Source organism: Erythrolamprus reginae, chromosome 7, assembly GCF_031021105.1.
Source record: "Erythrolamprus reginae isolate rEryReg1 chromosome 7, rEryReg1.hap1, whole genome shotgun sequence".
Taxonomy (NCBI): Eukaryota; Metazoa; Chordata; class Lepidosauria; order Squamata; family Dipsadidae; genus Erythrolamprus; species Erythrolamprus reginae.
Genome location: NC_091956.1, coordinates 24,250,662 through 24,276,608, shown reverse-complemented (window position 1 = coordinate 24,276,608; position 25,947 = coordinate 24,250,662). Strand labels below are relative to the sequence as shown.

General features: G+C 43.5%; 1 protein-coding gene across 1 annotated transcript in view; it reads left to right on the top strand.

The window, feature by feature from the left end:
• Positions 1–25,947, top strand: part of CORIN (corin, serine peptidase) — a 147,681-nt gene that overhangs the window by 33,774 nt on the left and 87,960 nt on the right. Inside the window, exons 3-4 of the mRNA XM_070757206.1 lie at positions 3,150–3,542; positions 17,290–17,500. Coding sequence (XP_070613307.1) covers positions 3,150–3,542; positions 17,290–17,500 — 604 coding nt within the window. The remainder of the gene's footprint in view (positions 1–3,149; positions 3,543–17,289; positions 17,501–25,947) is intronic.

The following is a 25,947-nucleotide window of genomic DNA, read 5'->3' as shown; positions in this document are numbered from 1 at the left end:
CCAAAAGCGTTTTACTAAAATAAATTTGATTAAAATTAAAAAATATCAGATTTAAATTAAAAAATTGGATTTAAAAATTAAAAATCTGATTTTTTATATTTTTCTTTTAAATCATACATTTTTGTCCACCCTGACAGCTTCTAAAATGCTACCCTGTTTCCCCGAAAATAAGTCACCCCCGAAAGTAAGACATAGGAGAGGTTTCATAGAATTGCCTAATATAAGGCATCTCCCGAAAGTAAGACGTAGGAGACGTTTCATTTCGCAGCATTCCCGAACAGAACATATACAGTATAACACTGCTGTCCATAAAACGTATCCCAAAAGGCTGCATCAGTCAGTTTCAAAACACATCCAACACGGTAGTAGTACATAATGGTACGGTAGTAGTAAGAAATTCTTGATAGGATTCACAGTTTGTATGCTGGTTTGTGATGACAACTACTGTACAGTATATAATAAATTTTTTTTGTTCAGCAATAAATGTGAATTCTGCTTCATTGAAAAAAAATAAGACATCCCCTGAAAATAGGATGTAGCACATCTTTGGGAGCAAAAATAAGATGCTGTCTTATTTTCGGGGAAACAGGGTAGCAAATTGAGAGGAGAGTTCTATCCAATTGATACATCTCAGTGATATATTTTGGATAAGTTTTGAAAGCCTCGGCCAGTGATGGCTAATCTTTTTGTTGTCATGTGTCAAAAACGGGGGGAACATTTGTGGGGATGCGCGTGTCCACACCCACACCCATAATGCAATGCTCCCATGCACCAATCCCTCTGTGCTCCCCTCCCCCCAGCACATGTATGCATTATCTGCACCCACCCCATGCATGCATGCAACTCCCCGTGCATGCACACACATCTCTTCAATGTGCCCCGCCAGCCAAGGCAGAGACCCAAAAATCAGATGTCCAGCAGGAGTTGCGCACACATGCGCGATGGAGCTGAGCTGGGTGACGGCTTGCATGCCTGCAGAGAGGACTCTGTGTGCCACCTGTGGCACATGTGCCTAGGCTAAATATATATTTATTTAGCTATGATTAATGATGGGCGAACGCAACGGTGTTTGGGTTCGGCAACTTCAGACGAACTTTACGCAAAATTCGGAGGAACCCAAACCCGAACGGGGAATCCCTCCCACGAAGAGATTCCGGGGACGGAGCTTTGACGTCACCGGCAGGTTGCTAAGGACGCCAAGGTGATCACTTCCTAGATTCCATGGACCTGAATTGTGCGGGTTTGGTTCGCCCATCACTAGCTATGATCTGTGGCTTAATTTGATGTATTCACTCATCTGTGTCTGAAAAATGTGATACAGTGGTCCCTCGATTTTCGCGGCTTCGAACTTCGCGAAAAGCCTATACCACGGTTTTTCAAAAATATTAATTAAAATTTTTTAAAATTACTATAGAGTGGCACCTCTCAGTGCTCATTGTCATTTGGTTCCAGGAGGTGCAAGAAATACCAAAAATGATGAGTACCAATTTCCCCTCCCCCATAACAAATAAATAGTGAGTCACAAGGCACCTGACACCATCAGATTCTAGCTTGTACGTTGAGTACCAAACAAATCATGAGTACCTGAACAAAATGTTCATCTCAACATGCATTGAATACCAAATTTGATTAATTTCAAAGCAGTTGAGTTCCAAGGTACCACTGTAATTACATGAAGCTGAAATATTCACTTACCTTGTGTCAAATCACCGACTCCTCCAATATTGCAGTTTTCAACGGTCTTTTTTTCATAGAAAAGATTGCGTATGGAATGTATCCTGGAAGTTAATACACACTCATGCCCTCATCACCTCGAGGCTCGATTACTGCAACGCTCTCTACGTGGGGCTACCTTTGAAAAGTGTTCGGAAACTTCAGATCGTGCAGAACGCAGCCGCGAGAGCCATCGTGGGGCTTCCAAGATTCGCCCATGTTTCTTGAACACTCCGTGGCCTGCATTGGCTGCCGATCAGTTTCCGGTCACAATTCAAAGTGTTGGTCATGACCTTTAAAGCCCTACATGGCTTTGGACCAGATTACCTCTGGAACCGCCTGCTACCACACGAATCCCAGCGACCGATAAGGTCCCACAGAGTTGGCCTTCTCCGGGTCCCGTCGACTAAACAATGTCGTTTGGCGGGCCCCAGGGGAAGAGCCTTCTATGTGGCGGCCCCGGCCCTCTGGAACCAACTCCCCCCGGAGATTAGAATTGCCCCCACCCTCCCTGTCTTTCGTAAACTACTCAAGACTCATTTATACCGCCAGGCATGGGGGAGTTGAGGTATTCCTTCCCCCTAGGCCATTACAAGTTATGCATGGTATGCCTGTGTGTATGTTTGGTTTTATAATAAGGGTTTTTATTTTTTATTTATTTATTTATTTTGTCCAATACACAATGAGGGTTTTAGTGGGTATATATCAATATACACATAGTAAAATACATGATGAAGGTTATAGAGGAGATACTCATAGTAAAATATATCTAAGAAATAATAGAAAAGAAGATGAAGTAATATAACATATCAATGAAAGAATAGAAGAGATATAGGAATAGAAGAAAGGTATAGGAGATATAGGAGAGCAATAGGACAGGGGATGGAAGGCACTCTAGTGCACTTGTACTCGCCCCTTACTGACCTCTTAGGAATCTGGATAGGTCAACCGTAGATAATCCAAGGGTAAAGTGTTGGGGGTTTGGGGATGACACTATGGAGTCCGGTAATGAGTTCCACGCTTCGACAACTCGGTTACTGAAGTCATATTTTTTACAGTCAAGTTTGGAGCGGTTAATATTAAGTTTAAATCTGTTGTGTGCTCTTGTGTTGTTGTGGTTGAAGCTGAAGTAGTCGCCCACAGGCAGGACGTTGCAGCATATGATCTTGTGGGCAATACTTAGATCTTGTTTAAGGCGTCTTAGTTCTAAACTTTCTAGGCCCAGGATTGAAAGTCTAGTCTCGTAGGGTTGTTTTATTATTGGATTGTCACATGCTGTTTTTATCATTGTTGTTAGCCGCCCCGAGTCTACGGAGAGGGGCGGCATACAGATCCAATAAATTATTATTATTATTATTATTATTATTATTATTATTATTATTATTATTATTATTATAGATACGCTTATGATGCTTTATTATTTTTCTCCGATGCAGGTGCCTTGGGTAAAAAGTGCCTTCATTCCAATGGAAGTGACGTTCATTTTCCTAACATGAGCAAGAGTGATTCAGTTGCGGTTCCATCAGTGGACAATAAAATAAAACTGACCTCTTGGACAACGAACCAGTCTTTTCATGTCAACCAGATGCACCCAAATACTAGCATCTTTCGAGGAACCTCTCAGGTTCTCCCTGAAACTCCAGCGGTGAAAACTAACATGACGGATGAAAGGATTTTGACCAATAAAAACTGGTCAACGCCAGAACAGGCAAGGGAAGAGGAACTGGGGTCCACTCACCCATCCATCGAAGTCATGAGCAAGACATTTTCTGACCCTACTGTGCAACCTACAATAGTGCCCGCTGTGCAGGACGTGGGTTTGAAAAAAGGTAGGCATATATTATCATATTTTTCAGACTATATGGTGCACCGGAGTATACGACGTGCCTTAATTTTGGGGGAGGAAAATAAGAAAAAAAAATTCTGCCTATCAGCATCCGTCTGGCTAGCATCCTTAGCAAACAGCTTAGAACAGGTATATTAGCCTTGCAAAGCTCCATTTGAGAGGCTGTTTTTTCAGCCTTGCCTACCTCTGTTTGAGAGGTTGTGCTCAGGCTTGCAAAGCTCCATTTGACAGGCTGGTTTTTTCAGCCTTGCCAACCTCTGTTTGAGAGGTTGTTTTCAGGCTTGCAAAGCTCCATTTGACAGGCTGTTTCTTTCAGCCTTGCCAACCTCTGTTTGAGAGGTTGTGCTCAGGCTTGCAAAGCTCCATTTGACAGGCTGTTTCTTTCAGCCTTGCCAACCTCTGTTTGAGAGTTTGTTTTCAGGCTTGCAAAGCTCCATTTGACAGGCTGTTTCTTTCAGCCTTGCCAACCTCTGTTTGAGAGGTTGTGCTCAGGCTTGCAAAGCTCCATTTGACAGGCTGTTTCTTTCAGCCTTGCCAACCTCTGTTTGAGAGGTTGTTTTCAGACTTGCAAAGCTCCATTTGACAGGCTGTTTTTTTCAGCCTTGCCAACCTCTTTTTTGAGAGGTTGTTTTCAGGCTTGCAAAGCTCCATTTGACAGGCTGTTTTTTTTCAGCCTTGCCAACCTCTGTTTGAGAGGTTGTGCTCAGGCTTGCAAAGCTCCATTTGACAGGCTGTTTCTTTCAGCCTTGCCAACCTCTGTTTGAGAGGTTGTTTTCAGGCTTGCAAAGCTCCATTTGACAGGCTGTTTTTTTCAGCCTTGCCAACCTCTTTTTTGAGAGGTTGTTTTCAGGCTTGCAAAGCTCCATTTGACAGGCTGTTTTTTTCAGCCTTGCCAACCTCTGTTTGAGAGGTTGTTCTCAGGCTTGCAAAGCTCCATTTGACAGGCTGGTTCGGTGTACTGTATAAGACGCACCCAGATTTCCCCCCTCTTTTAGGGGGAAAAGGATGCATCTTATATTTCAAAAAATACAGTAATGTGGATTTTTAATTAGGACACAAGAAAGGGGTGACAATTGGAAACATTCTTTTTTTAAAAAAGAAAAATACTTTATTAAATATATACATTAAAAAAGAAAAAAGACGATGGAAAAACAGAACAACAATATATACATACCGGTATAACATACAACAAAAATAAAGCATCGTGCTTTATACATGGATTATTTGATATCATAGCTTAGTATTGACACCTGCTAAATAGCGGTGTAATTAGTTTGCAGCTCATTCATTTATAGTAATATTTTCCCTTTATTAGTAATTACACATATATACATCTTGTTAATTTTCCTGTTAATATATCCTTTTTTTTTTGTTTTTTTTGTTTCATTTTCTCAAAGGTATAGTAGTGCTTTATATTGATAGTATTTCCTCTTAATATCAATTTGGTTTTTTTTATTTGGATTGCAAAAAACAAAATAAAAGAAAAGAAAAATGGGAATAAAATATTAAATTTAGAGAAAAACCAAATTGGAAACATTCTTACACTTGCAGGTACTCTTAGAGGTAGTCCTCCACTTACAACAGCTCATTTAGTAACCGTTCAAAGTTACAACAGTACTGAAAAAAGGGACATGACCGTTTTCACGCTTGGCACCCTGGCAGCATCCCCGTATACTGATATGGTTCATTATTATTATTATTATTATTATTATTATTATTATTATTATTATTAATTAGATTTGTATGCCACCCCTCTCCGAAGACTCGGAGCGGCTCACAACAACAAAACAGTACAAATCCAATGATTAAAACAATTTAAAACCCTTAATATAAAAACAATCATACATCTCATACAAACCATACATAAAACGGAAGCGGTCCAGGGGAATCAATTTCCCCATGCCTGACGACAGAGGTGGGTTATAAGGAGTTTGCGAAAGGCAAAGAGGGTGGGGGCAATCCTAATCACCAGGGGGAGTTGATTCCAGAGGGTCGGGGCCACCACAGAAAAGGATCTTCCCCTGGGTCCCGCCAGACGACATTGTTTCGTCGACAGGACCCAGAGAAGGCCAACTCTGTGGGACCTAACCGGTCGCTGGGATTCGTGCAGCAGAAGGCGGTATTCTGGTCCGATGCCATGAAGGGCTTTATAAGTCATAACCAACACTTTGAATTGTGACCGGAAACTGATCAGCAACCAATGCAGACTATGGAGTGTTAGTGTGACATTGGCATATCTGGGAAAGCCCATGATTGCTCTCGCAGTTGCATTCTGCATGATCTGAAGTTTCTGAACACTCTTCAAATGTAGCCCCATGTAGAGAGCATTACAGAAGTCGAACCTCGAGGTGATGAGGGCATGAGTGACTGTGAGCAGTGACTTCCAGTCCAGGTAGGTGCACCAGGCGAACATGGGCAAACGCCCCCCTTCCACAGCCGAAAGATGGTTCTCTAATGGCGAACTTATGGCACAGGTGCCACAGGTGGCACTCAGATGCCATATCTGCCGGCACTAAAACTATTGCCCTAGCTCAGCTCCACAAACATTTGCGGACTGGCCAGCTGATTTTCGGCTTGCACGGAGGCTCTGGAAGGGTGTTTTCGGCTTCTGGAGGGTGGGGGAGGGCAAGTCCAGGAAGCCTACTGGGCCCACCAGAAGTTGGGAAATGAGCTCTTTCAGGCCTTCAGAGGGCCAGAGGAAGCAGTTTTTGCCCTCCCCAGGCATTGAATTATGGGTATGGGCACTCATGCAGACATGATAGCGTGTGTGCACACAAGAAAGCCTCCAGGGGGGATAGGGAGGGCGTTTTTACCCTCCCTTGGTTCCAGGGAAGCCTTTGGAGCCTGGGGAATGTGAAACACGAACTTAATGAACTCACCAGAAGTTGGGAAACAAGCTATTTCCAGCCTCCAGAGGGCCTCTGGGGGGTGGGGGAAGCTGTTTTCGCCCTCCCTAGCCATTGAATTATGAGTGTGGGCACTCACACATGCATGAGAGCACGTATACACGCTCTTTCGGCACCCAAGGGAAAAAAGGTATGCCATCACTGCCCTAGAATTAAACCTCCCGCGAAAGTCGAATTTCCACGAAGTAGAGATGCAGAAGTAAATACACTATTTTTGGCTATGAACAGTATCTCAAGCCTTCCCTTAACACTTAGGGGTTTAACCTAAATTACAATTTCCCATTCCCTTAGCAACCATTTAGATTATTACTCACCATGTTTATTTATTAAAGTTTATTAAAAAATTTTTTTATTAAAGGCGGATGAAAGTTTGGCGATGACATATAATGTCATTGGGCGGGAAAAACCGTGGTATAGGAAAAAAAATATTTTTTTAAAATATTAATTAAAAATTAATTTTTTAAAATATTAATTTAAAAAATTAATTAGTATTTTTGAAAAACCGTGGTATAGACTTTTTGCGAAGTTTGAACCCGCGAAAATCGAGTGAACACTGTACAGTGATCTCTCGATTAGCGCGGGGGTTATGTTCCAAGACCTCCCGCGCTAATCGATTTCCACGTTATAGTGGTGCGGAAGTAAAAAACACCATCTACGCATGCGCGCCATTTTTTTCATGGCCGCACATGCGCAGATGGTGGAGTTTGCGTGTGGGCGGCGGGGAAGACCAAGGGAAGGTTCCTTCAGCCGCCCAACAGCTGATCTGCTCCGCAGCGCGGAAGCAGCGAGGAGCCGAAGATGGGGTAAAGGCAAAGGGGAAACCCCATCTTCGGCTCCTCGCTGCTGCCGCGCTGCGGAGCGGATCAGGTGTTGGGCGGCTGAAGGAACCTTCCCTTGGTCTTCCCGCCGCCCAGGCAAAGGGGAAACCCCAAGATCGCTTGCCGCTTGCCGTATTGCAGCTTGGAGCCTTGCTTCGCCTCCTTCGCTGCAATACGGCAAGCGGCAAGCGATCTTGGGGTTTCCCCTTTGCCTGGGCGGCGCTGGGGCCATGCGGAGCCGCTCATCTAGGGGGGCGTGGACCGGCAAGGTGCCCTCCGCTCTCTCTCTTTCTCTCCCTGTTACCGGTGTGGTATAAGAGAGAGAAAGAAAGAGAAAGGAGGGCGACTTGCCAGTCCACGCCCCCCTGGATGAGCGGCCCCGCATGGCCCCAGGGCCGGACTCCGCCGTTGCCTCCGCCCTTGTTCGGCTCTGCAGCTGAGAGGCCACGTCCACCCCCTCCTCGGTGTCCCCGGCACCCAGCGTCCCCACGCCGCCTCCACCTCCCGGTAATGCGCCCGACCTCTGCCTCTCTCTTTCTCTCTCATATACCACGCCGGCAACAGGGAGAGAAAGAGAGAGAGAACTAGCGCGGACTTATTTTTTAATTAATATTTTTTGAAAAACCGCGTTGCAGCGTTTCGCGCTAATCGAGACCGTGCTAATCGAGGGATCACTGTACTTCCTTTTTCCATACAAGTATTCTTGTTGCTTTCTTAATCTTCAAAGCGGGCATCTAGGAAAGGCTCCAGATCTTCCTCCTCCTCCTCTAAGTCAGACTCTGCTGTCATTGGCATATCTGCCACCTCTGGTGATCCTTCAGGTTCATCCAGGTCTATTTCTCCCTCACTCTCACTCTCTGCATCAGCTGGCAACACCACTGTCCCAAGGTACCAAGATGGGCCTGGCTCATCATCCTCATTACCAGAGTTGGATGACGAGCACTCGCAACACAGATGCTTGACAACGGGTTCATATTTATGACGGTTGCAGTTTCTCGGGGTCACGTGATTATCTTTTGCGACTTTCCGGCAAGCAAAAATCAAGGGGGGGACGCCAGGTTTACTTAACAACCGCGCTATTCATTTAACAACTGCAGTGATTCACTTAACAAACGCAGCAAGAAAAGTTGTAAAATGGGGCAAAACAGACTTACAACAAATTTCTCACCTAGCAACGTAAATTCTGGGCTCGTCACTGGTCATACGTCGAGGACTACCGTGCCTATACTTAGTAAAGGCGGTTTCCATAGCATCTCTTTCCTCATTTGAATTAGATAAAAGGTACTTACTAATGTTGAGTCCTTCACAGCCAGATGCCTAAGTGGTTATTGGAAACATGTTTACACAAGCAAAGGTGAGTTATTGCAGATTCCAAGCACGGCAGCAGCCGACTAAGCTGTTTTATTTTTGGAAAAGTCAACAGCAGAAGTATGCTGTCGCTTAGGAAGTACCTCCAAGCGTGTTGAAGTACATTAAGCAACGTGTGCTTGAAAGAGGCAGCTGCTTCACTTCTTAAAACTGTGTGTTTATTCAAGGGACTGGCTTCATTGACCGGAGTTCCAAAATAATTAGTCTCCTTTAACTCTAATTAGAATTGGAATTCTTTATTGGCCAAGTGTGATTGGACACATAAGGCATTTGTCTCTGGTGCATAAGCTCTCAGTGCTCTCAAAGTTATAACTATAAGAAGATAAGGAAAAAGCTAATAGGAAAGATGAGAAAGATAATACAGTGGTACTTCTAGCTAAGAACGCCTCTACTTACAAACTTTTCTAGATAAGAACCGGGTGTTCAAGATTTTTTTTTGCCTCTTGTCAAGAACCATTTTCCACTTACAAACCCAAGCCTCCGAAACTGTAACCGGAAAAAGCAGGGAGAAGCCTCCGTGGGGCCTCTCTAAGAATCTCCTGGGAGGAAACAGGGCCGGAAAAGGCAGGGAGAAGCCTCCATGGGGCCTTTCTAGGAATCTCCTGGGAGGAAACAGCCAGAAAAGGTGGGGAGAAGCCTCTGCGGGGTCTATCTAGGAATCTCCTGGGAGGAAACGGGATGGAAAAGACAGGGAGTAGCCTCTATGGAGCTTCTCTAGGAATCTCCTGGAAGGAAATAGGGCCAGAAAAGGCAGGGAGAAGCCTCCGCGGGGCCTCTCTAGGAATCTTCTGGGAGGAAACGGCCAGAAAAGGTGGGGAGAAGCCTCCATGGGGTCTCTCTAGGAATCTCCTGGGAGGAAACAGGACGGAAAAGGCAGGGAGAAGCCTCCGCGGGGCCTCTCTAGGAATCTCCTGGGAGGAAACAGGGCCAGAAAAGGCGGGGAGAAGCCTCCATGGGGCCTCTCTAGGAATCTCCTGGGAGGAAACAGGGCTAGAAAAGTCAGGGAGAAGCCTCCATGGGGCCTCTTTAGGAATCTCCTGGGAGGAAACAGGGCCTCCACCCTCCCTGTGGTTTCCGTAACCGCACGCATTATTTGCTTTTACACTGATTCCTATGGGAAAAATTGCTTCTTCTTACAAACATTTCTACTTAAGAACCTGGTCACGGAACAAATTAAGTTTATAAGTAGAGGTACCACTGTAGTAATATAGCCCTAATAGGTAGTTTGAAAGTGTTTTGGGAATTAGTTGTTTAGCAGAGTGATTGCATGAGGGGAAATAGTTAGTTGTTTTGGCATGCAATGTGCTATAGCAGTGATGGCAAACCTTTTTTTTCCTCAGGTGCTGAAAGAGGGTGGGTGCATGCTATCGCATATGGTTACACCCGTAATTCATTGCCTGGGAAAGGCAAAGTGAGTTTCCCTCATCCCCCGGAGGCCCTCTGGAGGCTGGAAACGGCCTATTTTTCAACTTCTGGTGGGCCCAGCAGACTCGTGTTTCACCCTGACCAGGTTCCAAAGGCTTCCCTGGAGCCAGGGGGAGGGTAAAAACACCCTTTCCCATCCCCCTGAAGGCTCTTTGGAAGCCAAAAAGGTCCTCCCAGAGCCTGTGTGTGAACCAAAAATCAGCTAGTCGGCACACACGCATGTTGGAGCTGAGCTAGGGTCACGGCCCATATGCCAGCAGATATGGCTCCGTATGCCACCTGTGGCACCCGGGCCATAGGTTCGCCATCATTGTGCTATAGCATTTAACTCTAGCATTTATTTACAGCATTTTACTCTAACTGAAACAAGCTATGTTCTTTTTAAACAAAACTTTAGCCTAAGTATGCTTGAAATAGCAATTTTCTTCTATTAGTCTATTTCAGTGTTTCCCAACCTTGGCAATGTGAAGCTATTTGGACTTCAACTCCCAGAATTCTCCAACCAGTGAATGCTGACTGGGGAATTCTGGGAGTTGAAGTCCAAATAGCTTCACGTTGCCAAGGTTGGGAAACACTGGTCTATTTCATTCATTTTGGGATAAGACTAGGGCCGTCATGGAGAACCTATGGCACGTGTGCCAGAGGTGGTATGCAGAGCCCTCTCTGCACATTGCACCATCACCAGCTGCTCTTCTGGTTTCCAAAAGCGGTCCGAAAAACGTCCTGAGAACAGCCCCCAAAACTTAAGGTTGTTATACCAGCTAATGTCCCTTTATAATAACTAGCCATATTGAGTATTCTCATCCTAAAATAAGGAAATAGTGTTTAGCAGAATCTCTAAGCATACGTAAGATGTGTTACATTACTTAATAACGTACAGTGGTACCTCGTGATACAAACCCCTCGTGATACGAACCCCTCGTGATACGAACCCGGGATTTGGAAATATTTTGCCTCTTCTTACGAACTTTTTTCGGCTTACGAACCCACCGCAGATGGCAAAATGGCGCTCCGCCGCCCGGCTGTCACCTTTTAAAACAGCCGGGGGGCTTCTCGGCGTTTTCCCGAACCCGAACCCAAGCTTTTCGGGTTCGGGAGGCCGCTGAGAAGCGCTGCCGCCTGGCTGTCACCTTCTTAAACAGCCGGGCACTTCTCAGCGGCCTCCGGAACCCAAACCCGAATGTCCGGTTTCGGCGTTTGGGAGAATGCCGAGAAGCCCCCCGGCTGTTTCAGAAGGTGACAGCCGGGCGGCGGTGCTTCTCAGCGGCCTCCCGAACCCGAAAAGTTCGGGTTTGGGTTCGGGAGAATGCCGAGAAGCCCCCTGGCTGTTTTAAAAAATGACAGCCGGGCGGTTGCGCCCAGTGGAGCGCCATTTTGCGATTTTTTTTTCTTTTTGCACGCATTAATCGCTTTTACATTGTTTCCTATGGGAAACAATGTTTCGTCTTACGAACTTTTCGCCTTACGAACCTACTTCCGGAACCAATTAAGTTCGTAAGACGAGGTATTACTGTATTCAGTAATACGCAAAAAATTAAGATCAACAAATACTTTCTTATCACTTGGCTAGAAATCTTGGAACAAATAGAAGTTTGAAGTTACCTGGGGCAACTGGGAGGTTGTAGAATTAGAAATTGCTTACAAATGAGCAAGCTTTTGCAGGAGTAGCTACTAAGACTATTATAGATATTCAGGATAGTCCATAAATAATGCATTTAAAGTAATTTATTTTTTGTTCTTGGTTGAAAGGCCTGGCTGCTTTGAAAATGGTTATCTTCTTTTGGCACAAAATGAAACGAAATAATAGATCTCATGGCAACATTTCCCCCCGCCCCCCCATTGAGAACAATTCTATATATTTTTTGCTCCAACTGGGATCAAAGAAGTCCTAGGGGAAAGTTTACCCAGTTTTGCCCTTGAACTTCTATAGTGGATATTGGTTTGATTAAACTGTGTTATGAACTCACACTGTGTCAAACAGTTTCCTTCTGCAGACTTCATTTTTCCTGTACGAAAAGCATTATAGTCATTATTTTGTTTTTGTTTTTTTAATTTTCTTTCTTCCAACAAGACAGACAGACATCTGGTGGAAATGTATTCACAGTAGTGATTCATATATGAAGAGACACATTTGCCTAAGTAGTTTACTGACAGGAAAAGGATAAATCTAAAATCCTCACATGATAACAATCTACATGTCTGAAACGATATTCTGGGCAATCAAAGTATAAAGTACACTGCAAAATATATTTCTCGAATCATATTTTTTTTATTTTTTCTGCAAATGGTACTCAAGGGAATCCTGCCTCCCTCAACCAACATAGAGATGCCACATGGGCATCCGTTTCAATAACCACGGATACACTTGGCATCCATGAATCTGTCTAATCCTGCCTTGAAGCTATCAAGGCTGACAGCTGTCACGACCTCTTCTGGAAGTGAATTCCATAAACCAATGACCCTCTGGGTGAAGAAATATTTCCTTTTATTTGTTTTTGCTTTCTTACCTATGAGCTTTAGGGAGTGCCACTAAATAATTTTTCTCTATCCACCTTTTCTATCCCATGCATGATTTTATACACTTTGATCAAGTCACCCCTTAAATGCCGTCTTTCAAGGCTAAAGAGACCAAGGCGTTGCAACCTGATTTCATAAGGAAGGTGCTCCATTTCCTTGATCATACTTGTTGCCCTTTTTTGCACCTTTTCCAGTTCTATTACATCCACTCGCCCGACATTGTAAATCACTTTTGCCAGCCTCCGGAGAACGAGAGTGAGAGCGACAGAGCAAGATAGAGAGAAAGTGAGAAAGAGAGAGAGAGAGAGAGAAAGAGGGGGGAGAGAAAGAGATAGCAAGAGGGAGAGAACGAGAGAGAGAAAGAGTGAGAGAAAGAAAACAAGGAAGGGAAAGTGAGAAAAAGAGAGAGAGCAAGAGGGGGAGAGATAGAGAAAGAGAGAGAAGGAAAGAAAGAAAGAAAGAGAGAGAGAGTTGAGAGAGGAAGGAAGAGAGTGTGAGAGAGGAAGAAAGCAAGATAGAGAAAGAGAGAGAGAGAAAGAAAGAAAGAAAGAAATGAGAGAGGAAGGAAGAGAGTGAGAGAGAGGAAGAAAGCAAGATAGAGAGAGAGAGAGAGAAAGAAAGAAAGAGATGAGAGAGGAAGGAAGAGAGTGAGAGAGAGGAAGAAAGCAAGATAGAGAAAGAGAGAGAGAAAGAAAGAAAGATGAGAAAGGAAGGAAGAGAGTGAGAGAGAGGAAGAAAGAGAGAGAGAAGTGGAAGGAAGAGAGAAAAATGATAGAAAAAAGGGGAGAAAAAAAGAAATGAGAAAATGATTGAGGCAGAGAATGACAGGAAAGAGAGAGAAACAGAGAGAGAAGTGACTCTTGATTTAAAGCATATGGTAAAAGCACTTAAATAATAACAGAGAAAAAACCCCAGCTCTCACCTGTTTTTATTAATAGTTTTGCTGGTTGTTTTAGTTTTAATAGTAATGGATTTTGGGTTTTTTAAATTAATTTATTTGTTTGTTTGTTTGTACTTCTATGCCGCCCAGTCCCAAAGGGACTGTCGCTCAGAAACTATACTTTTCCGCCCACACCGGAAAAAAATTAGAGGGAACATTGGCGTGCACACGGACTTTTGGAACCCGAGGAAAAAAAGGTTCGCCATCCCTGCCCTACAGTGTTGTCTTGAGGGAAGAAGTTGAAACAGTTTATGTTAAATGGATTGATGCTTGGTTTTTCCTTATGTTCTCACCATAGAATTGCATTTTGTTGGATAGGACCTAGTATTCAAATCTGTCAACACCTTCTGGCACTTGAGACTATCTTTTAAAGTGTTGCCTATTCCCGCCAGCGTGGTGTCATTTGCAAATGTGATTAATTCCCCTTTTGTCCCCTCATCTAGTGGTTGTTTGTTTGTGTCCTGGGTCCACAAGATGGTTTTACAATTTTCCAAAAGGAAAATTCTCCTGAATTTATATTCTCAAGTTCCATAATCCAAACACTTTGCATTCCTTGATCTTAGAGACTTTCTGGTTGAAGGATCCTGAGTAAATTTATTAGAAATATATTATCAAGCAATGAGTAGAAGAATAGAATAGAACAGAACAGAATAGAATTCTTTATTGGCCAAGTGTGATTGGACACAAAAGGAATTTGTCTTTGGTTCATATGCTCTCATTGTGCAGAAAAAGACAAGATACATTCATCAAGAATCACAAGGTACAACACTTAATGATAGTCATAGGGCACAAATAAGCAACAAGGAAACAATATTAATATAAATTGTAAGGATACAATCAACAAGTTACAGTCCTGCAGTCATAATTGCGAAGATATGGGGTGATAAGAACAATGAGAAGACTAGTAGTAATAGCCACCCCGAGTCCCTGGAGAGGGGCAACATATAAATCCAATAATCAATCAATCAATCAATCAATCAATCAATCAAACAAATAAATAAGTAGTAATGCAGCCTTAGTGAATAGTTTGACAATGGTGAGGGAATTATTTGTTTAGCAGAGTGATGGTGTTTGGGGAAAAACTGTTCTTGTGTCTAGTTGTCTTGGTATACAATGCTCACAGTGTCATTTTGAGGGTAGGAGATGAAACAATTTATGTCCAGGATGCGAGGGATCAGTAAATATTTTCACAGCCCGCTTTTTGACTCGTGCAGTATACAGGTCCTCTATGAAAGGCAGGTTGGTAGTAATTGTTTTTGATGAAGCCTGTGCCTGTCTTGTTGGGCTGCAGAACCTAACCAGAGAGTTATAGTGGTGTAAATGTCAGACTCAATAGTTCTTCTGTAAAACTGTATCCACAGCCAATGTTCCCTCTAATTTTTTTCCGGTGTGGGCGAAAAAGTATAGTGTCTGAGCGGCAGTCCCTTTGGGACTCGGCGGCATAGAAGAATAAATAAATAAATAAATAAATAAATAAATAAATAAATAAATAAATAAATAAATGAGAAAACAATTCTCTTTTTTTAATTAAAAGAAATTAATAATAAAACAAAACCAAAATCTATTATTATTACTATCTTCTCTTCTTTTTCCATCCCTGTCTCCTCCCCCCTTCTGTGTCTGTGTGTCTGTGTGTGTGTGTGAACTCTTGAACCATTTCCAATAACAGGTGAGCTATTGGAAATGGTTCAAGAGTTCACACACAAACACACAAGGCTGGGTTTTTTTTCCTCTGTTATTATTTGGGTGCTTTTTACCATATGCTTTAAATCAAGAGTCACTTCTCTCTCTTTCTCTCTCCCCCTCTTGCTCTCTCTCTCTCTTTTTCTCACTTTCTCTCTCCCTCTCTTGCTCTCTCTCCCCCTCTTGCTCTCTCTCTCTTTCTCTCTTGTTTTCTTTCTCTCTCTCTATTGCTTTCATTCTCTCTTACTTTCTATTTCTCTTGCTTTCTTTCTCTTCTCTCTCTTGCTAACTCTCCCCCCCCCTTTCTCTTTCCCTCTCTTTCTCACTTACTTTCTCTCTCCCCCCCCCTCTCTCTGTCAGTGAGGGGGCTGCAAGAGCGCTTTCTCCGAGCGCTTCGGGAACGCCTGCCCTGCCTCTATTGCAGCCCTCTCATAGCCCCTTCGTTGGGAGCACTTTTGCCGAGCCAGCCCCATCGCAGCTGCCCCTCTGTTACAGCCCCGCCCTCCCAAAGAGTGGGGCTGCCACGTCCTGGCCAATTGCATCCCTCTTGCCAGGAGCGTGGATGAGGACGAGGAGAAGAAGCTGCAGCGACCGCCGAGGGAGAAGTCTCGCCCAAGGCAGGAGGCGGCGGAGGAGGAGAGGGGGCAGATCGGGCGGGCGGGGGGCAGGGCTGAGAGGCCAGGAGCGCGAGGGGGCCGGAGGCACCATGGAGAGGCAGGGGCGGCCGCGGCTCCCTTCTACTGCCCGCGCCTCCCCGCCCGCCCCCCCCCCGCAGGCTGGCAGGGGGATGGGGAGCGCGCACCCGAGGTAAAGGGTACGCGGGGGGGTATTTTGGAGCACGCGTTCGCAGCTTACGGGGAACAGTGTCCACAGCTCCTTGGGTAGTTTGAGTTTCCTGGGTTGGCACAGAAAGAACATACTTTGTTGTGCTTTATAGAATAAGGTTATATAACAAGGTGCAGCTCCTGAATTTAAACTTTAAAGCATGTTACACATAAAATATTAACTTGAGCATCTAAATACCTCAGTAGACAACATGGCTAAAATAAATGTTACGTATTTGGTAATGCAAAACAATCATAAAGCAGTCTGCTCAAAAAACTACGTGCAAACTTGTGAATAAATGGAGGGATGTGAGGAAGAGGAATAGATATAATCATTAGTAGTTTCTTTAAAACACCTCACTCTAAATAAAAAGCACTCAAGTATCAAATGTTTCTAGTTAAACTAAAATCGCAATCCTTTATAGCTTATTGGGGATAATTAAATTTAACAGAACTTTATTTTCTGAGTGGAAATTGATAGAACTATACAAGAAATTTTTTTTTCTTGAGTTTTGAACTACCGTGTTTCCCCGAAAATAAGACGTACCCCGAAAGTAAGGCATGTCAGAGGTTTTGCAGAATTTGTTAATATAAGGCACTCCCCAAAAATAAGGCGTAGTGGTGGAAAAACATACGGTACCGTAATATGCTTCCTTTCTTCCTCCCCCCTCCCTCCTCCATGCCTGGTTTTACTTAACCCCAAAACTGAGCTGCTTGGTGGTTCACAGGACCTCTGCCGCCGCAGATCTTACCACCGTTTCTTCTGTTGGCCACTGGGGGGGCAGGAGGTGCAATCTGGGCAGCGGCGGCCAAGGCTCAGCCCCCTCGACGGACCCGTCTTTTTTCGGCACCGGCACCAAAAAAAAAGACAGGTCCAGCAAGGGGGCTGAGCCTTGGCCACCGCTGCCCAGATTGCACCTTCTGCCCCCGCGGCGGCCAACAGAAGACACGTGGTAAGATCTGGGGGGCTGGGCGGCAGGGAAATCGGCGGCAGCAAAATTGGCGGCAGCGGGGGCAGTAAGGCTCTTCAAGTGGAGCGTACCAACGCTCCAAGAATTAAAGGGGAAGGATTGGAATATAAGGCACCCCCCGAAAAACATGGTAGATTCTCCAGTATTCCCCTTTCTGAGGGGAAAAGATAAGATGGCTGTTTTACATACTTTACATACTTTAAACTATCTAGCGACTTCTTTGCTTTTAGTAGTCCCTTGTTCTTTGTATCTATCACAAACATGTTCTTATTTTGCAGGTTTGTGCATAAACATCAACTACAGCCAATGTGAAATGCTGCCATATAACCAGACCACTCTAAGATCAGTTCTTTCCATTGTGAGAAGCATTGAAATGGAAAAATTTCTCAAGTTCTTTGGTTATCTCAACCGCCTGGGCTGTTATCAGCACATTATGCTGTTTGGATGTAGCCTTGCTCTTCCTCAGTGCATCAGCGATGGTGTCAACAGGTATTTGGGAAGCAAAGCTAGTTAGTGATTAAAAATTAATTATGGCAGTGGAGTAAGTGTTAGGTTTTACAACCTCTGGGAGGAAACTCACAGCTAAGAACTGTTTACGCCAGAAATATCAGGAAAAAATAGCTGCATGGAGTATATATAATATGTTAGTTTGTTTAGGGGGGGAAACTATTTGTAGTATTGTACTTCCCTGAGTAAAGCAAGTTTATTGACTAATCTTGTTAGGGATTATGGTTTATGCTTTTGCCACAGATGTTTCTAATCCCCATTTAATTTAAAGTCAGAATAATGTGGCATTTTGAAAAAGGCTCTTGAAACCAATCGTTGTCTTCAGTTTAAATGAATTATGTCCTATTTGAATTACGGTAGCTGTTTCGTAGTTGGATGGAATTATTGCACCTTTAATAGCTACACTTCAGAGGGGTCACATTCTTCACATTCACATTCTTACATTGGTGCTAATCACAGGATTTCTTAGCCTGCCAAGTTCAGCCAAAGAATTCAGAATAAAAAATAGATACAAGCCCACATAGAATTGATAGGCAATTTCTATCGTTGCCTTAGCGTGGTCCAAGGTTTGAAGGAGTGGCAAAGCATAAGGCAGTGATGGTTAACCTTTTCCGGACCGAGTGACCAAAGCCCCCAAAATGCAATGCGCATGTGTGAGGGCCCTGCATGCGTCCCGTGCATATGCTCCGCCCTGTGCATATGCCCCGCCCCGTGCATATGCCACGCCTCGTGCATATGTCCCGCCGTGTGAATGTATCTCCTCCCCCTGTGCGCCCCACCATGCATGCACGTGCACCCTATATATGTGCCCCAACCCCTGCCCGTGGCAGAAACCCGACATCCAGCTGGCCGGCAGGAAGTGCACGCGCATGCGTGGTGGAGTGACGGCTCGCGTGCCCACAGATAAGGGACTGTGTGGCACGCATGCCATAGGTTCACCACTACAGGCGTAAGGCATTATCAGTCCCTCGCAGGGAGACAAGGATTCTGGGAAAGCGGAGAATGCTTGCAGAAGGCAAGAAAGTACCTGAAATTGGACTGTTACGGACGTTTTAGTGCAGCTCCAGTGGCAAGAGCCAGCCTGGAAAATCAGATAGTCCTTGACTTACAACAGTTCATTTAGTGACTGTTCAAAGTTTAAAAAAAGGACAGAGAAAAAGTGACTTGCGTCACAGTTACGACCTTTGCAACATCGCCATGGTCACGTGATCAAAATTCAGATGCTTGCCAATGGATTCTTATTTATGACCATTGTGGGGTCCCCAAGGTCATGTGATCACTTTTTATGACCTGACAAGCAAAGTCAAGGGGGAAACCAAACTGACTTAACAGCTGCTAAGTTATCAACTGCAGTGATTCTCTTAACTACTCTGGCAGAAAAGGTCATAAAATGGGGCAAAACCCGCTTAGCAAACATCTCACTTAACAACAGAAATTTTGACCTCCATTGTGGAAATAATAATAATAATAATAATAATAATAATAATAATAATAATAATTTATTGGATTTGTATGCCACCCCTCTCCGCAGACTCAGGACAGCTAACAATAAAAATAACTAAAAACCCCTATTATAAAACCAAACATACACACAAACATACCATGCATAACTTGTAATGGCCTAGGGGGAAGAGCTATCTCAACTCCCCCATGCCTGGCGGTATAAGTGAGTCTTGAGTAGTTTACGAAAGACAGGGAGGGTGGGGGCAGTTCTAATCTCCGGGGGGGAGTTGGTTCCAGAGGGCTGGGGCCGCCACAGAGAAGACTCTTCCCCTCGGGCCCGCCAAACGACATTATTTAGTCGACGGGACCCGGAGAAGGCCAACTCTGTGGGACCTTATATTGAGGATTACCTGTATTTGCTTGTTTGTGACATAATTAGCACAGATTCACAAATAATATCTTTATACAATTATTCATTTTTATATGATTACTTAATAGAATGTTCCTCAGTGCACAGGGAAGTTAAGTATAATTCTGCACTTACAGTGGTACCTTGGTACTCAACAGCTTTGAAATTCATCAAATTTAGTAATGTACTTGATACAAAAATTTTGCCTCGGTCCTTGTCATTTGTTTGATACTCATTGCACAAGCTAAAATGTCTCGGTGTCAGCTGCCTTGTGACTCATTACATTATTCCTTATGGGAAAAAATGATTTGGTATTCATTGTTTTGGGTATTCATTGCACCTCCCAGAACCAATGAATGATGAGTACCAAAGCACCACTGCTCGGGTATGGTCAAGTACGCAGAACTGGTAGAAAAATTTTGAATTTTTTAATATTTTTCCCTTCTGGGCTCTGGGTAGTTTTTCCTATCGCAGTAAATGAGGTTGAATGTGTATAATTTTAGAAGAGCTGTGTGTGCGTGTGAACATACACATACAGTTTATATAGTAGATAATGTATCATTTTTTATGCCTGTATGTAATATGTCTGTACACATGACATATATACATAGAATTAACTAATATATTTTGGATGTTCAGTAATAGTAAATAGGGAAATTGTATCTCTTTGAGGCAAGGACAGACCAGGCACCCTAACCCAAACCCTTGATGTGAGTGACGTGAAGTTGGCCACCTGTAAGCCAGTCACATGACCTTTAAGCCACCCCCCATTCACATGATCATCAAGCCACTCCCACCTGGTCACATGTTCGGCAAGCCATCATGATAAAATAAGCCACGGCCACAGTGTGGTAGTAAAACTTTTTGCAGCCCTTCACTGCACCATTGTATTCATTCATTCATTCATTCAATTTTTACGCCGCCCTTCTCCTTAGACTCAGGGCAACTTACAACATGTAAGCAATAGCACTTTTTAACAAAGCCAGCATATTGCCCCCCACAATTCGGGTCCTCACTTTACCCACCTCGGAAGGATGGAAGGCTGAGTCAACCTTGAGCCGGTGATGAAATTTGAACCGCTGACTTTCAGATCTATAGTCAGCTTCAGTGACCTTCAGTACAGCACTCTACCTGCTGCGCCACCCCGGCTCTATCCAGTTGTGCATCTGACCTAGCTTTCTGGGGTGTTGATTTGGGATTGCTGCACATTTGTCATGTGGAGACCCGTTTTTGTTTTTGGCTTTTTTTGTAATTTATTTTTTCGTAAATTTGTTTAAAAAAAATATTTAATTGTGATGTCTTGTTTCTCTGTCTTGGGAGGATATCCTCCCAGAACACCAATTCTTGCCTCTCAGAGCAGCCTTTGTGATTCAGGCTCTCCTATTCAGTCCAATCCTGCAGTGTTTTCAGGGTGGCCCCACGAGCCCAGGGTTGGGTTCCTCTTACCTGCCTACCGATGTGTTGCATGCGCATTGCAATGTTTGTGTGTGCGTATTCCCAAGCACGAAAATAGACTAACAATCCTGGGCCTAGAAAGCCTAGAACTATGGCGCCTAAAACATGATTTGAGTATTGCCCACAAGATCATATGCTGCAACGTCCTACCGGTCAATGACTACTTCATGTTCAACCGCAATAACACAAGAGCACGCAACAGATTCAAACTTAATATGAACCGCTCCAAACTTGACTGTAAAAAATATGATTTCAACAATCGAGTTATCGAAGCGTTGAACTCATTACCAGACTCAATTGTGTCAACCCCTAACCCCCAACACTTCTCCCTTAGACTCTCCACGATTGACCTCTCCAGGTTCCTAAGAGGCCAGTAAGGGGCGTACATAAGTGCACCGGTGTGCCTTTCGTCCCCTGTCCAATTGTCTTTCCTTTCTTTCACCTATTCTCTCCTTTTCATATATCCTCTCCTCTAAGTTCACTTTCACCCTCATTTATATTACCACATGTCTATTTTTCTTAGAAACATAGAAGACTGACGGCAGAAAAAGACCTCATCGTCCATCTAGTCTGCCCTTATACTATTTCCTGTATTTTATCTTACAATAGATATATGTTTATCCCAGGCATGTTTAAATTCAGTTACTGTGGTTTTCCCAACCACGTCTGCTGGAAGTTTGTTCCAAGGATCTACTACTCTTTCAGTAAAATAATATTTTCTCATGTTGCCTTTGATCTTTCCCCCAACTAACTTCAGATTGTGTCCCCTTGTTCTTGTGTTCACTTTCTTATTAAAAACACTTCCCTCCTGAACCCTTTTTAACCCTTTAACACAGTGGTCCCCAACGTTTTTTCCACCAGGGACCAGTTTCAGCAAGACAATTTTTCTATGGCCCGGTGGGGGCGGAAAGGGGTGTGGTTGGGGGCGGGATTAAGCATGGGGGTACTGGTCCTCCCCGCCCCTCTTTCCCGCCATCGCCCTGTGGCCGGCAGAACCTGCCTCCCAAGCCCTCTTGCCCAGCGGGGGCTAAGCGCTGGAGACAGGGGTCAGGCTGGCCCTCCTGCCTCCCCCCAGCCAAAAACGCAAAAGCGCCCCGCGGCAGAAGCCAAAAGAGGCTTGAGCCTCTCGGTCCTTCCCGCCCCTCTGTCCCATCCATCGTCCTGTGGCCGGCAGAACCTGCCTCCCGAGGCCTCTTGCCCGGCGGGAGGCGAAGCGCTGGAGGGAGGGGGTGGCGGCATGAGGGCCGGCAGCTTCTGACTCCACGGACCGGTGCAACATGCCCCGCGGCCCGGTACTGGTCCGCGGCCCGGTGGTTGGGGACCCCTGCTTTAACATATTTAAATGTTTCAATCATGTCCCCCCTTTTCTTTCTGTCCTCCAGACTATACAGATTGAGTTCATTAAGTCTTTCCTGATACGTTTTATACTTCTTCCTATATATTTGTGTATTGGACAAATGAATAAATAAATAAATAAATTTTGCTTTGGTGCATGCACAGAGGGGTGATTTTCCTTCTGCGCATGCTTGCAGAGCTGGAAAATCACAGAAAATTAGGAAAAAAAGATCCCGGCGCACATGGACTGGCAAAGACAGCACCAGAGCTGTTGTGCCAAAATTATGCAATTGGTGGGCCACTACTGGAGCGCGCACCAGACTGTACCGGTAGAAACTCACTCCTGCATGGGACAGATATACATTAGCACTCCCTAAGGCTTAGTGATTCTCACCTTGGGGGTCGGATGACTGTTTCACAGGGGTCACCTAAGACCCTGGGAAAAGACAAATTTCCTATGGTGTTATGAACTAAAGCTTCTATTCTGGCACATTGGAACATATTTTTATAATCCGACCAATCAGGCGTTTACAGTGGGGGTGTCCCTCTGACCTTCCTGCCAATCAGCTTAAAGCTCTGTTGGGAGAATTGGCCTTAGACATATGCTTGGGGGTCACCACAACATGAGGAACTGTATTAAGGGGTCACAGCATTCGAAAGATTGAAAACCACTGTGGCCTAAGCAATAAAGCAGAACTATGATCAGCATTCACAGTAGGAAGTTTCCTTATAGCACAATATTCTACAGATGCTTTGGAGCCAACTTCCAAAATTCGTAACAACAGTCAAAGGAGGCTAGAATTCTAGGAGTTATACAGTAGTCCCTCACCTATCGCTGGTGTTACGTTCCAGACCTGGCCGCGATAGGTGAAATCCGCAATGGGGAATTTATCGACTGATAGTACTTATTTAAGTATTTATATTGTAATTGTTTGGTAAGTTTTCATTGTTTTAAGTGTTTATAAACCCTTCCCACACAGTATTTATTTTAGATACAGTATTTAAATGCAGTATTTACAATTTTAGATATTTTTTTTTTTTAAAAACCTGCCGATCAAGTTCGGCGGGCTGTTTAAATCTGCTGATCGACTTCCTCAGAAACCCGCGATGAAGTGAAGCCGCAGTAGGTGAAGCGCGGTATAGCGAGGGACTACTGTAATCATATTTATCATACATATGGAACATACTATACTGGGAAAGATTGATAATTGTGAGAACATCTGCTAAACTGATAAAAAAACCCAGATTTTTCTCAAACGATATTTTTACTACACTCCAAAGAAGTATGCTTAATCACCACCTTAATAACTACCAGCATGTAACAAATCTGTACATGATCAGAATTAATCAAAGGATCAATCTTTTTTATTTCAGTAACGAAATATAAAATAATAAAAACTCAATGTTTTAAAATAAAGGAGACTCCCCACTACTTGTTCCTGTCGAATATCAGAACCATGATTTTAAAATCATCCAGAAATGGTGTTGAAGTGACAAGTGAGAACCACATCCAGAATAAAGTTATAAAAAGCTTCTTCAAGTGCCTGGGAATTAGGATACGTGTCAGATAAAGAGTAGAAGTTGAGTGATAAAGGCTGCTGTCAAGGAAGCATTAAATGTGAAATGAAGGACTGGTTTACAGATACAGGAGTCTGTGGGAAAAAATATTGTTTCTAACTATAATCATCAAGAATTAATTAGCATACACACAGTGATACAAATCAAAACATTTATTAGTATGAGTATTTTAATTCTTTAAATGTTTATTATGTTATTGCTAATGCATTTCTTGTGGAAAAAAGATATTTTTTTCCTTTGTCAAGCTTGATGGAGTTTAAGGACATGTGAATCAATAGTTGGAAGAGACCAGGGGAGAAATTCTACAGGTTCTGACAGGTTTTGGAGAACCAGTAGTGTAAATTGTGAGTAGTTCAGAGCATCGGCAAATACCACCTCTAGCTGGCCCAAGAGTGAGGTGGGAATGGAGATTTTACCATATTCTGCATGCCATACATTTTAATACAAAATAAAATATTTTTAATCATATCTTACATTTAGCAAACTGTTCTGTCTGGGTCACTCCGGAAGCCAATACCAACCCAAAAATAGAAGCCAGACACACCGGTAAAAGGCAAAGGCAGTTTATAAAATTCAAGAAAAACACAGGTAACAGAAAATGTCCTTACAAACAGGAAAATGCTGTCTCTTTAGATATATCCACGAAGGCAAAAGTCCATGCAGCAATACAGGATTCTTGCTGCCAATACGAGGCTGTAGATAGCAGACCTACACCTCCCACGGGTCTTCGAAACTGCTGGGCCACAAGCCAGGAACAGAGACGCAGAGAACAAAGCAGGACACCGTAACTCCAACTGATAACACTCCACATGGCTTCAAGGGCTTGCCTGCCTTTTAAACCCTGCTAAGGAGGACCACACCCAAGCCCAGCTGTTCCTAATTCAGTGCTGATAATACTTCTTTAATTGCTCCTTTCTTTGATCTGACCGTCTCTGTCGCATGTCAATGACAGCTTGTGCATCATCACCTAATGACTCCAAGCTACTGGCTGGGGAGAGCCCCCCCCCCCTGGGGCTCTCATGCTGTTCTCCTTCGTCCCATTCCTGACTTTCCTCTCCCCCGTCCGACTATTCAGCCCCCTCCTCTTCGCTGTCATCCTCCTCCGGGCATGGAGCCAGCAAAGACACAGCCGGTCCCTGAGCAGCCTCAGACTGAACCACAACACAAACATACACATATTCATCTTGAATTAGAATCTTTCATTATTTATTTAATCACTAGTTCAATAGATTTATTCCAGTCGTTGTATTATTTAAGTGTACTTAGTAATAACATCATTCAAATACTAATTTCCCCTCTTATTATTACTTTTCCTTATTATATAAGATTGCGTATTCTATTAATCCTCCTATCTCTCTAGTTTCCGTCCCTATTACAACTTTGATTATGCCACTACTATATTTAAACATATTCCCTTTCTAACGATCATCTCTTTTCCGCTTTAAAGCTTTAATTGTTCATTTCTTAACTTGCCTCCATATTTTGGCTCTTTATTTCTGTCTGGTTCCACATCTTGTCTCCTCATTTTAAACATTTCCCCCTTATCTGCTCTTTTCCATTGTCTAGTTACCAAAATATCTACTCTTGCTCCCATCTCTCTCCCATAAGAATCTTCCTTTTTTAATTCCCTTGAAATACTCTCTTCTTGGCTTATGTCATCAATCCTTATTATTTTCGTTATTTCATTTGTTTTGTCTGTTCCATTTTTCCATCTACTCTTTCAGTTGGCCCCTCCTCTTCTTGAGTGTCTTGATTACTCATTGTCCTTTGTTTATATTTCACGGCATTCTATCCATCCTCTCTATTCGATTAATACATTTCTTAAAATGACTTATCAGTGTCTCCCTTGTACTTTGAATTGTTGACGCCATCTCTTCCCAAATTCACTCCTTTCTCCGTGATGAAGCATCTTGTTAAGTTTTATTTCATCCAATAATCTGAAGACCATATATTCAAACCTATAGTCACTTCTCAAAAAATTCAATATTCTTAGATCGTTGTATCCCAAAGGTAATCAATCTATTTCTCTGGGGAGTCCCATAAATTTTCCAGAACCTTCTTAAGTCCCACTATAAATTCAGTCTTGTGTTGTAAACTTCCGGGGTCATTTTAATAATAATGTCTTTCTTATTATCACATTAGCAATCACTAGTAATCAAATATTTCCAAGATTTTGAGTGTATGTTATTTTTCCTTTCATCAGCAGATG